Raw genomic sequence first — 12,860 nt, forward strand, 5'->3', positions numbered from 1 at the left:
GCATTTGCAGGCGGACGGTTGCCTATGCTGCAGGCGCCGTGCACCGGGCCGTGCAGCTGGCCGAAGGGTTCGGACATTCTTGCAGGGGGATAAAGGACGTGAGCGTGCAACCAAGTAGGAAATACAATATGCAAAACTATATAATGTACATTAATAAATACACAAATATACACATCGTATAATCCAAGAACATCACACGTTCGATATTCTGCGTTTGGAGGCACTTCTTGTCTCTGTATATTGGAAGTCCCCGGAGCGCACGGAGTATCAGCGTGGCTGGGACGCCACAGGAAGTGTACTAGTTCCTTTTTCCAGCCTTATGAATTTGCTTGACGGACACTCGCTGCAAGCCCTGGGGAAACAAATTACAGAGAACGGCGTTAGTGTGTAACACTATCGGAATATCGGTAAGCGGAAGAGATAAAAATCTGGCCTCATACCATTCCCTTCCCGCCTCCATCGGCCAGAGGTTCGGCGGGATCGACGGGCTCGGACTCGGCGTCGCTGTCCCGGACTTGGCACGGCGCGGGGCAGTATTACTCTGACAGAAGGTCGCCGTTCATGTTCCGTTGGCGGCGTGGAGTTGGCATGGCTAAACACAAAAATGAAAAGCAAATCAGGCAACATTTTTGTGGCGCGCGCGGGTATGCTCGTCGCGTCACACTTCCGGTTGCATATCGCCTATGATCGGTTCTGCTATGATCAGTAACTCTCTACGCGCGCGCGAGGCGGCCCTGCACGAAAAAAAAAAATTGGTTCCGTACTCATCGATTTTGCAGGCAAATTTGGCACCCCTACCAAAAAATTAGCTATTGGATAAAATATTTAGCTGTACTGCTTAATAGTATTGGCGATACAGCTAGTTCATTGCCTCAGTTTGCTGTACAACTAAAAGTTTGGCACTGAAGCTAAAAAAATTAGCTGGGGCTATGCTGACGAATTTTTTGCACCAGTGCTAAAAAATAGCTAGTTTTTTTTTTGGTTTTTTTTTGGCGTGCGCTGCGGCCTCTGAGTGGCGCACGCTACACATGCAGCAGAGCGCAGGAAGTACTGTACAACCAAACTTACAGGCGGGTATCGGCAGCACTAGCAGTGCGAGAGACGACTCATGGGGCTGCTCGGTTGATATCCGCGTGGTCCTCTCGGAAAGTCGCCGCCGTGGTGCTCAAGCGCGTCCTCGCCGCATGAGGGGTGGGTGGTTGCAGCATGGTTGCAGGGGGTCACTCTGAAAACAAATGCGACATTGAATAACGTCTCTCGGCGGCACGACAGACGACCAAGTCCGTTTAAGTCACTGTGGTGAAAAGTGGAAAGGGCGTAAGTCCTACACAAAGTCCGGGGACTTACGACTTACGCCCTGTGTGCACGTTACCTGTGCGGCAGCGCTGGGCTGTCGGCTGCTGCCCGGCATTCTCGCTGGCGTTGGTTATTGTTCGCCGCCCCCTGGGAGGGCGCTGATGCCGACTGGTTGCTGCTCACCGCTGCTGAGAGGCGCCTGCTCCTGCTGCGCCCCTCCTAGGAATGCCTCTGCCGCGAAGGGGTGCTCTGCTGGCGCCGCCGCCGTGGGCTCCAGACCCACGCCCTTCTCCCGGAGCAGCCGGGCGCGCGCGTACTCGCGCATCCTCGCCAGCCTGGCCGCGCGCTGCTCCGCGGTCTCGGCGTGCAGGCGCCGCTTTTGGTACTCGCGGAACCTCGCCAGCCTCTCCTCGCGCCGCTCCGGCGTCTCGACCCTGGGGACCGGCTTCCTCGGGACCCCCTTCCACGCGCGCTCCTTCTTGATCCTCTCCAGGCGCTCCTCCGGGGTCTCCCTCGCGATGCGCTGCCGCCGTTCTTCGCGCCGCTTCTCCAGCCTGGCCTCGTGCTGCTCCGGAGTCTCATTCTCTCTCTGTCGCCGTTTCTCTTCGCGCATTTTCCTCAGCATCTCCTCGCGCTGCTCCGACGTCTCCCCCCGGAACAACTCTTCCAAGTATTCGAGGTTCCCTCTTAGTCTCGCCTCGTACTGTTCCGGAGTCTCTCCTTCTGCTCGCGGCCACCGCGCTTCCCGCTCTCGACGCATTCTGGCCTCGCGCTCTTCCGGAGTCTCTCCCCCGTACCGAAGACGCCGTTTGGCTTCGCGCTCTTTACTCAGCCTGGCCTCGCGCTGCTCCGGAGTCTCACTCTGTCTCTGGCGCCGCTTGTCTTCACGCCACTTCTTGAGCCTGGCCTCGCGCTCGTCCGGAGTCTCCAACTCCCTGTAATCGCGCCACTCGCCAACCCCGCGCTGCTCCTCGCGCTCCTTCGCCAGCCTGACCTCGCGCTGCTCGGGAGTCTCACCCCCTTGGCGGAGGCGCCGTTTGGCCTCGCGCTCTCTCGCAAGTCTCGCCTCGCGCTGCGCCGGAGTCTCAGCCCCTTGGCGGAGGCGCCGCTTGGCCTCGCGCTCCTTCCTCAGCCGGGCCTCGCGCTCCTCCGGAGTCTCGGTCTGCTCGCGCCGCCGCCGCTGGTCCCGGCGCAGCCGCCGCATGTGCTCGCGCTCCAACATCGCCCTCTCCTCGAGGTCCTCTACCGACCTCGTCCCGCGCCCCCTCCTCATGAGCGCGGGCACGTGCTTCACCCGCCGCGGCCTGCTGTCCCTCACAGGGGTTGGGCTGCTACCCGAGTCGGAGCTGGCCTTGTCGCGCCTCTCCGACAGCCACTCCTGCTCCTGGGAGGTCGTGTCGCTCAGCTCTGCCTCCTCGTTCTTGATCCAGAGAGTCTCGGTGGTCTCCACCAGGCCGTCCTGGGAGTCGAAGTCGCCGTCATAAGAGCCTCCCTCGAGCGACGCCGCTGGCTGGTGCAGGGCGCCCGCCGTCTCCCCGCCCTCCGTCGCCAGCTCCCACTCCTGGGGGAACTCGGCCTGCTCTGACGTGTCGTGGACCTCCTCTTTGATCCACACCTCCCACGTCTCGCGTCCCTGGAGGGACGCCTCGCTCCCAGCGCAGTGCCCCGCAGTGTCGGCTAAAGGGTCGGCTAGACTTGTTCCGTCCTCCATCTCCATCCCCTCCTGCATTTTAACTTCGGCCTGGAATTCCTCCTGGAATGGTCCGACCACACCGGCGAACCCCTCCGTCGTCGCCCGTGTCGGCCAGCCCAGCCCGCTCAGCTCGGCGGGACCTCCCTTCCAGCCGGCCGGTGGCAGCGTGATGCAGGCGTCGTAGTGCTCGGCGGGCGGCGCTCCGGTCCTGCGCAGGACGATGGGGTCGTGGTCGGTGCTGCTGAGGGAGGCCAGCTCGAGCACGCCGTCCTGCACGACGGCAACGGTGCGGAAGAAGGCCTCCCCGGCCGCGCGCACCTCCACGGCGCCGCCGGGTGCGCCGTCCTGGCCCACGTGCCAGCGGTACGCGTCCGGGTCGGCGAAGCCAGTCAGCTGGGCGTACGTCGACAGCCAGTTGTTGACGACGTGGTTGACGACGGCGCCCCGCACCGACGGGTGGTGCTGCTCGTCCCGGAACAGGCGCAGCGCGAGCGCGCGGAAGGCGCTGTCGGCGCCCTCGCGGACGACTTGGTACACTGCGCCGTACTCATCGCGGTCGTCGCCCAGCTCGCGGTCTTCGGGCGCCTCGGTTTTAACTTGGCAGAGGAATGCGGGGTCGATACCCACGTGCTCGCCGAGCTGGCCGGGCGCAGGGACATCCTCCCGCGCACTGTCCATGCTACCATCCGTCACCAACACTCACTAGATGGCGGCAATGACGGGCTTCGGAGCACAAAAACAAGGGCTGACTACAGTCGACACTGCCGCAAACACACACCGCGCCGCTGCTGCTGCACCGGACTGTACTCCCCCCAGCACAGCACGCTGCTCACTGCCGTGCCACCGCTCCTAAGCTAAGCGAGCGCTTCGTCCCGGGTCCCGGACGACTCATTGCGCCACGTCAGGAGAGGGGGAGGGAGAGGGAGGGGATGGAGGGGGTCTTCGCCGGGTCGCTCACGGCCAGTTGGAATTCCCTTATGAAGCCGAACCGGGCCGTCGGTCGATGTCAAATCGCAATCGCAATGTGAACTTTAATAAACTACTGGCTCATCTGTCAGGAAAGGTTTTCTGTATGTTTACAACCAAATTTGCTATTCTGCTTGCACAAATTCTTAAAGTGGAAGTGCACTTAAAGTACTTGTTGGTTCTTGCCCTATGACAGCGTTTTAACTAGATTGCCATCTCATTCAAAAGTACAGTTTGCTTGCCACCAGCAGTTTTATGTCCTAACCCCATGAGCATCACAATAACATCCTCTGTTATATCGTCTTTTAAGCGAGTTTTAAGTCAAACGAGCCGGTCATTTTACTGTCATGGCTGACTTTTTGCTAAATTTTATCATTTTTCACTTTTACTTTAACTGACTCTTGAAAATAGTGAGTCCTAGGCGTAGCAGAAGTTCCAACTTGTGAAAGTGTTTTCACCTTGCAAATTTGTGCAATTTGTTTGACCTGTGTTGTAAATCAGCCGTTTTGGTGCTTGTCCTTATTTTCAGCTATTTGAAGAGGAATTCCACCACAATGAGCAGCAGAGACCCTCCGCCAGGGCCCTCACTGTGGCCACAGTGGCCTGGTAAAAGACGACGCATGTTTGAAGAGGAAGAGGACAAGGATCAGAGCCTAAATGAGAACGAGGAGGTGGTTGTTGATGTCGAAGTTGACCATGAAGACAACATAGAAACTGCTAACACTGAAAATGATGGAGAGGTGAGCTATTAAGTATTTCTTGTGCGTAAAGCCAATTCTGCTTTTGTATCATGAATAAAGACGAAATGCCTTTTTCAGAGTGCTCCTTCCATACATCAACTTCCTGATGAAATTCTGCTCATGATATTTCAATATTTGGATCCCTACACTCTAGCCAATGATGCTAGTAATGTGTGCAAACGATGGCATGCAATGGCATGGGATGAGTCATCATGGCGCAGTATGCATTTACAACTTGATGGCCCTGAGGCAAAGCAAGTTTTGTTGAAAGCTCCTGCTCTTCGGAGGCTAAGTGTTCACTCCTTTGGCGGATATGAACCTCTACTACAATGCACAACACGCATTTTTGAAATTGTGATCACAGTGCGGCGTCTTTTTGAGGAGCCTGAACCTGTTCCACCGGCTGGAGAGAGTCGCTTTAGTTTTGCAGAGGTTCTACCTCGTTTCTCAGAAAACCTTGAGCGTCTGTCTGTTGAAGTTGAGATTACAGAAGATGAGTTCAAAGTTATTGATGATCACCTTGACCTGAAAGAGCTACGTATTGTTTCTAACAACCTCCAGAATTTCACTATTTGTAATCGTCCTAGACGAAGGTTTTTAGAATATGCCCATTTTGAGAAAGAATGTATGCTGTGTCATCTACCTTTGTCCTTGCTTACTACGCATGGCGCACATCTTCGTACTTTGGTGGGCAGAGTTGATGAGACAGCTGCCCAAATGCTATCAAGGTGCGAATGGCTTGAGGCTGCTGACTTAGATTTGCCATCAATATCAAGCTTACGCCACATGGATTCCCTCCAGTACCTTCATACACTAAGAGTTAGCTTCAGAGCAGAAATGGAAGAAGAGGATAGAAGAGAATGGCGAGAAGAAGATCGCATTGACCCTATTCTTCCACATTACTCTCAACGCTTGTTGCGACTCTCAATATATCAGCTTCCCACAACATATGTGATTCCTGAGTCTTTTGTTGACATCCTTAGTCGTTATAAAGATCATCTAGAAAGCCTTGAGATTGGTAGAGTGAATTTTAGGAGTAACTATCATGGTGTTCAGGTAAGACATGTCTTCCATTTAAAAAAAAACAAAAAAAAAGTCTTTGTCTTAGTTACTATACTGTTTTTGTTACCTGATACCAGAGGTTTGTTTTTTTTGGTTTTTTTTACAAAAAATGTTCTTGTTTTTGTTTCAGGTTATGCGAGTTATTGATCAAATGCCCTGTCTTCGTGTTTTGGGAATGGGATCTTTGGGATGGCCTGCATATCCATTGGGACTGAAATGCCTAGAAATTCTGAAGGCAGATATGTTTAGTGATTGGGTCTCATCAGCAATAGAGTCTAGTAAGAACTGTCTGAAGAAAGTTATGGTTGATGACATTCCTGAAATTGTTGCTGAACACTATTTATCTGATTGTGTCAATTTAGATGAATGTATCATAAGTTTTACAGCCCTCAAACACCTTAATAATATGGAACAACTTCACAACCTCACACTACAGATACCCGAGGTGGTTAGTGAAGAAATGTTTGAGATATGTTCTCCAATACTATCAAAGGTTACTTACCTGCAGGCTGAAGGCAAAGGAAGTGACAAAGATGATGATCATTTAAGACTTTTAGGAGCTTCCTGTACTGATCTAAAAAAACTGACATTGCGAGGCTGGGGACGAGAAGCAGGGAGAGGTTCATGGATGCGAAGCTTTGGAAATGTTGAATGGCTAACTTTGGATTTCTCCTACCAATTTAGGCGTTCACTTGTGCTAAGATTAATAATGGGAGCCATGCCTAAGCTAAGAGTACTCTGCTTTGAAAACCAAGAGGTGAGTGTCATTTAATGTAAACAACCACAATTTGTGTGCATAAGGCTTTGAAGCATTTGATTTTTTTAAATTTTTTTTTTCAGGGGGAGTATGGCACAATATCTGACTTAGACAAGTTGCAGATATTCCGTCCTAACATCCGAATAGAGGGAAGCTGGAAAGAGAGTGTGCCAAGAGTTTACAACCATATACAGCTTTATCAGCCATATTAAAAGCTTTGGCATGTGGAACTGAATTTATTTGTGATAATAGGTTATAACCAGAACAAGAACCATTCTGCACTAGATTGCTGCTCTTCTATTTTTATTGTAGCTTTCCTAATGCTTGCAGATCTTCCTTCTCTATTCTGTGTTCTAGAATTATTATACTAACATACAGTTTGGAATGTCATTAATTTGTAGACATTTCACAGTACTGCAGCCATATATATTTTTGTTTTAATTTTTGTTAAATATCACTTAATTTTTCCTCACACTTTTTGAATCAATTAAGTAGTGAAAGAAATCTTCTTATTGTACATTGTTTATATAGTATGTAGTCCTTGCTTTTACTTCTTTGAATTATTTTATTATTGTTGAAATAGCCCTTTGAAGCTGATGCCTTGATTCAGATGATGAATGTGTTCATGTTACATTGCAATTTCGTGCACCTTGGTTACCGCTGCTCATTCTCATTCGTTAACTTTCATTCATTTTTATTTATTCTTTCGTTCATGTGTAGATGACTTCAATCAGTTGTGTTATGTTTAAAACATTATCTCAACTGAATTGTATTGGGTATTTTCTTTCCCTTTATGGTCTGTAAGGTGTGTTAATCATTCTTACCTAGCATTTTACACAAATCATACCTCATGTCTGATTGATTGATCCTCCCATAATTATTATGTCAGTTTCATTATGTAAATCTTAATTTATATCATAACATTAACTTTTCTTCACTGCTGTATCATCCCTATCCTTGACCCACCCCCTCTTCAATCTCACAATATTATGTTACCTTCTCATCACTAGTTATTTTTTTTTAAATGTTTATATAATTTATCTCCCAGCTCTTAACTTGTTCTGATTTTCAGAATTTGGGAAGCATGAGTGTCATATAATAGGCTTGTTCATTTAAGACCAATTTGTAAATTGGAAATTGTAGTCTTAAAACTGGATGTAAATCTATGAATAAACCACAGATTATTGAAATGTTCAATGCTGATTAAATTTGTTTTTGTGTAAAGGCAGGTGAGGGCGCATGTGGCCTATTGATAGGAACAGCCAGCTCTTTCAGCTGGACACCACAAACACAGGAGTTTATAATTTATGTCTCTCTAATGCAGCAACAGAATACATCAATGTATTATCAATCATCAATCCCTTACTAAGAACTCAAAAATTATATACACTTAAGTCAAAGACAATGTAACTTTATGATTTGGTATATATTACTAAGTAAATGTTGAGGGAAGGATGACATTTTAAAGACAGTTCAACATGCAACCAATACATTCACTCTCACTGATCAATATTCAAACAATATTCTGCTACTGTCGTAATCCAAAATTGAGGTACTGAAAGAATTAAATGTGGGAACTTCCCAAAGTCAATCAATAGAGGAAAATTGTCAAACAATTATTATAGTAGCAAGGTAGAACACACAAAAATTCAGTAATTTGTACACACTTCCTCAAAAGGCTATCTACAGAGGCAACAAAGTATTGCTACAATACACGAGATTCACAATGGAGAATCCTACAACTCTTAAAATTATAAAAATAAAAGCATATTTCACAAGATCACAAAACATAGATCAATTTTACAAAAAGAAAAGAAAAAGAAGAAGAAAATAATGAAAAAAAAAATGATCTGCAACTCTGACTTAAAGCAGTTAGAGTTCATTTGTGTGCACCATCATAAGTTAGAACTGATGGATCACTTTTCTCCATGTGGCTAAATATTAAATACACTTAACAATAGAAAGAAATAGTCATAATGGACCATTCCCAGAGTGATCATTGATCAGATTGTCGACTTTCTCGTCGACCACCGTACGACGAAAGTGTCACCATGCAACTTCGAAAGATTTTATATCGTTTTGTAAATCAACTGATAGCTCACATCGTTTTATAAATCAACTGATAGTTCATATCGTTTTTTTAAAATGATAAATCAACTGGTGGTTCAGCTTTAGCGGCAGAACAGTCACCCGTACGCAGTAGACCCTAGAGGTCCCCTGCGCGATAGGTCGTCCTGTTACATAGCCGTGTGGTGCAGTGTGGCCTACCCTCCGTCCGTAAGGGGCTCCCGACTCGACTCGATCGCTCCTTCGCGCTGCGGGGAAGGACACCGTTTGCTCTTTCCTTGAATCAAATAGTATATTATCGTCGTAGAATATGTTTGCATTTTATCTCCGGCGAATTTCTTTCACAGCGCATCATCATCAGGTTTTCGTTCTATATAAAAAGAAACAAAAGAGACAAAACAACAAAACAAACAATGATTATTAGTTTTGATTATCGTGAAGTTTTCCACCGCCAGGCGCGGCACTCTGTGGTACATCGAAGATTGTTTATTTTAAACTATCAGACTTAGAGTTTGAAGAGAAACAGGAAATATGTACAAGAGCGCGCATAATGCCCGATGTGCTCCGGGAGCAGGCGCGGGGAGTTGGGCAAGGGACTTTACTTGGGGCAAGAAGAGAAGATCCGAACCTGGCGTTAGTAACAATGTCGTCGAACGCGGGATGACTTTCGGAAATGCGCTAACATGGGGAGGGGCTGGGAATTGTTTTGGAAGACTAAAAGATTTGTTTTTGAAACGTTTGTTTTTCGCCCCCGTCGACTGAAGACGACGGAAGCAGGGGAGGAAGAAAAGAAGGGGGGGGGGGGGTGTCTACAAGAGCGAAGAAGAGTTGGAGTACAGGTATTTGCACCCTGTTTTTTGGCACTTTTAGGAACCAGATAGGAACTGTTTACAAGAATGTCCTCAGAGGTCAGCTGGCACCGAGGGTACGCCTTCAAGTAGTATCAACAAGGGGGATTGTAAATTCTACGTCACTCTAGAAATAGGGTATAAACACACACATGAGACGAAGACTAGATGTCAGAAAATACAAACACAGCCAGTTGCCTTTGCGCAGGCTCTCACTGTCCGATCTCAAACACTATAGCACACTCATGGTGGGAGACGTGAGAAAAGAAACTCGTCAAGCCTCCGACCTGGTGAGAGATCGTCGTTTTATTATTCTTTTGAACAATCATCTGAAACACGACGTTTCGAATTTTGATTTGGATACCTCCGTATTTGGGGGTAAGGCTCGTAGGTTCAGCTACAGGGGACATCACTACTAGATCAGGTTGGTTGGTGACTCTGAGTTGGAACTCACACATAAAGGTTCACAAATTGACTTATATACCTTACACATCAACAGCTTTTGTCGCCCAAAGACCCAAGGAGAACAGAAAGAAACAACGCTCAGAATGCCGTCGAGGCTTTTCTGTCAGATTTGAAATTTCTTTTGTTGTCCTTGGATGAGGCCGACCCTCAATCCATCTTACGCAAAGGATATCGAATGTACAAATACAGACTCTTCGTTGAAGCAACACAACCACCTTTCGAGACTGCCCGGTGACTGCCATGACGGGATGGCACCCGAAAAGTCTTTATTCCGTAGACTCCCTCCTCGCCGTGTACGCTACAGTCACTAGTTATTGCTTTCGACGTCTGACACGAGTTCATCTTCAGCGACCGCCATGGCTGCGGCACGCAGATCACCACCACACCGTAGATACTCCTGGTTCAGCTCTAGAGTCCACCAGATGCGGAAGTATCCTCAGGCGGCCGAGGCCAAGACCAAGGCCGAGCCCGAGGCCGCTCGTCACGCCAGCTCCGTCCGCGTGTTGCCGGACTTGTCCAGCTGCACCATCGAGTTGGCCAGGTGCTGGTCCGGGAGCCTGGGCGAGTGTCCGAGGCCGGCGGTGGCCTGGACGTGGCCCTGGCCCAGATGGCCGTACCTGCCGTGGCCGCGCTCCAGACCCTGGCCGTGCACGGGGTAATGCTGCTGATAGTAGGGGTCGCCACCGAGGCCGTGGCCGGGGTAGAGCATCGGGTCGTCGTAGCCGGCGCCGGCCTCGACCCACTGGCCGACCTGGCTGCCGGCCTCGGACATCTGCCGGTACGGGCGGAAGCCCACCTGCTGCGACGACGCCGTCGCCGACGGCGGTGCGTTGGTGGCCGTCGAGTACCACGACGATCCGAGGCCCTGGACGAGTCCCTGCTGGCCCTGGCCGTCGAAGCTCTGGTACGCGGTATGGGACCAGGCCACGGCTCTCCCGGGGTAGCTGCACAGAGAGGTCAAGGTCAGTGTGAGCGGGAGGGGTAGGGCCGGGCACTCCACGACCCCCCAGCGTGAGCCTCGGCTCGGGCGCCCACCACCAAGGGGTCTCGTCCGTCAAGCACGTCAAGTACATCTACGGGCACGTTCACGGGCACGTTCAAGGGCACGTCCACGAGCACATCTACGTACACGTCTACAAACAAACCCGGTATCGCATTCAGAACGTTAAGAGAGACTTTTCAGAAGGTGTGGTAGAGTTATCACCTCTGTTATCACCCCCTGCAAGATTGTCACCTTTATTCGGGGGGGATAACTGTACCGCGTCGCGTCTTACGGTTTAAAAGCCTTAGCCCCAAAAGAGTGATGACGAGAAAAGCTCCGCACGTCCGGGGATTACTCCCGAGATTTGTGCGTCGGCCTTTGGCTCGATGCGGCTGAGAAGGCTAAGAAGGCTGAGAGGTACTAACGCTTGTTTGGCGGGCGACATGCCGACGGGACGCTGCTCGGGCACCCAGGAGAGGTTGGCGCGCCGCCAGGACGCGTCGTGCATCCCGGAGGAGGGCATGGAGGACGAGGAGACGGTGCTGGAGGCGTGCAGGGCCGGGTGCAGGGCGGGGTGCCGGCCGGGCGCGCCGCGGGCGGCCGGGCCGAGCCCGAGGCCGTCCTGCTCGGCCACGGCGGCGACGGCGGACATGCCCCTACGAGAGAGGATGCAGGGCGAGGACTCGATCATCAAGGGGATTAAACCAAATGACCGAAGTCAATGGCGTTTGATGACAATGCATAAGGTAGGAGGGTTTGGTACACAATCCATGCGTTGTCCTCTGGTCGAGTCGAGGGACTACATGCACGGGAAGATGAGCGCAATAGCTAAACAATAGATAAATAGGGGATAACTAATTATGTAGCAATGCAGTTTAGAAATTAGCTACGTCGCAAAAATTGTAGCTACAGTACCCTGCTAAAAATTTAGGTGTGTCGCTAAACATTGCTAACATTTTTAGCTACATAGCTAAATAATTAGTTATCCCTCATTTAGCAATTGTTTTAGCTATGCAGCTAATCATTTGGTTCCGTCTTTCCACGTTGAAAAGTATAATGTACTCTCCACTACTCGACGAATGACCCTCGCCTTGTTTTGTGCACCGGCTACTCAGGGGGGCTACAGTATAACTCACAACACTGGCTCACTACAAGCTCATCTCCTCCCTCCTCCTGGACAGCTCACCTGGACAGGGGCGGCTGCCCGTCGAGCGCGTGCCTCGCGGCCCGCGGCTGCGGCGGCGGCTGCACCACCTGCCGCTGGCTGTAGCGCTCCCAGTCCCGCAGCAGCCCGCGCAGCCGCGCCTCCTCGCGCAGCTTCTCGTTGTCGTCCTCCGGGTCCAGCTCGGGGCCCTGCGCACGAGTACAACATGTCACTCGCGCTCTCGCTAGGCTCACACACATTTATATTTTGTATTCCCCCCCCCCAAAAAAAAAATTAATATGAGAGCGAAATGATTCCCACCCATCCAGTGCTCCATTTTATTTATTTTTTTGAAAAATAGAGCAATGGCTGCAGAGTCGATGCGGAACGCTGGGTGTTCCCGTGTTTAAAAATGCAGAGGCCTAGGCGTCGGGGCCTCTTAAAATGTAGAGCACTGGGTGCTCTACTCGTGAGAAAATTCTATAACTGGCTGCTCTACTTTTTTACAAAGTCAGAGAGGGGGGAAGGGGGAGAGAATCAATGAGAGCTTTATTCTTCTTTTTATAAAGTAAGAACAAGTCCCAAACTTATCACCACAATTCTCGGTTCAGCGTTATATATATGGGCCCCGGAGAGAAATAAAATGCACTCGTGCGCTTTGGCTACTTACGCTCTCAACCTTGGCGTCGAGTATCCGGAAGAAGTCCTGCTGGCTTTCGGACACCTCTCTGAAACACGGGGAGAGCAAAAACAAACGGCGTCGTCAGACTCATCGACAGACAGGGGTCGTAGAGTAGTTCTCCGGTGTGCGAGCTTCGATTCTAATTGAATCCAGCCCCC

General features: G+C 50.2%; 3 protein-coding genes across 5 annotated transcripts; 1 reads left to right on the forward strand and 2 right to left on the reverse strand.

Moving 5' to 3' along the window:
- Positions 1 to 122: 122 nt before the first annotated feature.
- Positions 123 to 3,860, reverse strand: LOC113206735 (trichohyalin-like). The gene is made up of 4 exons (XM_026422956.2): positions 1,373 to 3,860; positions 1,069 to 1,225; positions 441 to 592; positions 123 to 352 (listed from the first exon to the last, which is right to left on the reverse strand). Exon 1 carries the CDS (start codon positions 3,665 to 3,667, stop codon positions 1,427 to 1,429), a length of 2,241 nt encoding a protein of 746 aa, XP_026278741.1. The 5' UTR covers positions 3,668 to 3,860; the 3' UTR covers positions 123 to 352; positions 441 to 592; positions 1,069 to 1,225; positions 1,373 to 1,426.
- A 64-nt stretch (positions 3,861 to 3,924) lies between these two features.
- Positions 3,925 to 7,711, forward strand: LOC113206717 (uncharacterized). 3 transcript variants are annotated; one of them, XM_052271130.1, is made up of 5 exons: positions 3,925 to 4,059; positions 4,485 to 4,695; positions 4,774 to 5,751; positions 5,888 to 6,514; positions 6,598 to 7,711. In XM_052271130.1, the coding sequence occupies exons 2-5, from the start codon at positions 4,510 to 4,512 to the stop codon at positions 6,724 to 6,726; spliced, it is 1,920 nt and encodes a 639-aa protein (XP_052127090.1). In that variant the 5' UTR covers positions 3,925 to 4,059; positions 4,485 to 4,509; the 3' UTR covers positions 6,727 to 7,711. The 3 variants fall into 3 exon arrangements, with proteins under 3 accessions (XP_052127090.1, XP_052127092.1, XP_052127091.1); XM_052271132.1 differs by having other exon boundaries at positions 4,049 to 4,182; XM_052271131.1 differs by lacking the exon at positions 3,925 to 4,059 and adding an exon at positions 4,202 to 4,365.
- A 100-nt stretch (positions 7,712 to 7,811) lies between these two features.
- On the reverse strand, positions 7,812 to 12,774 carry LOC127750197 (uncharacterized). The gene is made up of 4 exons (XM_052271133.1): positions 12,691 to 12,774; positions 12,063 to 12,229; positions 11,302 to 11,532; positions 7,812 to 10,838 (listed from the first exon to the last, which is right to left on the reverse strand). Exons 3-4 carry the CDS (start codon positions 11,526 to 11,528, stop codon positions 10,376 to 10,378), a joined length of 690 nt encoding a protein of 229 aa, XP_052127093.1. The 5' UTR covers positions 11,529 to 11,532; positions 12,063 to 12,229; positions 12,691 to 12,774; the 3' UTR covers positions 7,812 to 10,375.
- Positions 12,775 to 12,860: the final 86 nt, after the last annotated feature.

This window comes from Frankliniella occidentalis, unplaced genomic scaffold (assembly GCF_000697945.3).
Source record: "Frankliniella occidentalis isolate FOCC.00 unplaced genomic scaffold, Focc_3.1 Scaffold151, whole genome shotgun sequence".
Classification (NCBI taxonomy): Eukaryota; Metazoa; Arthropoda; class Insecta; order Thysanoptera; family Thripidae; genus Frankliniella; species Frankliniella occidentalis.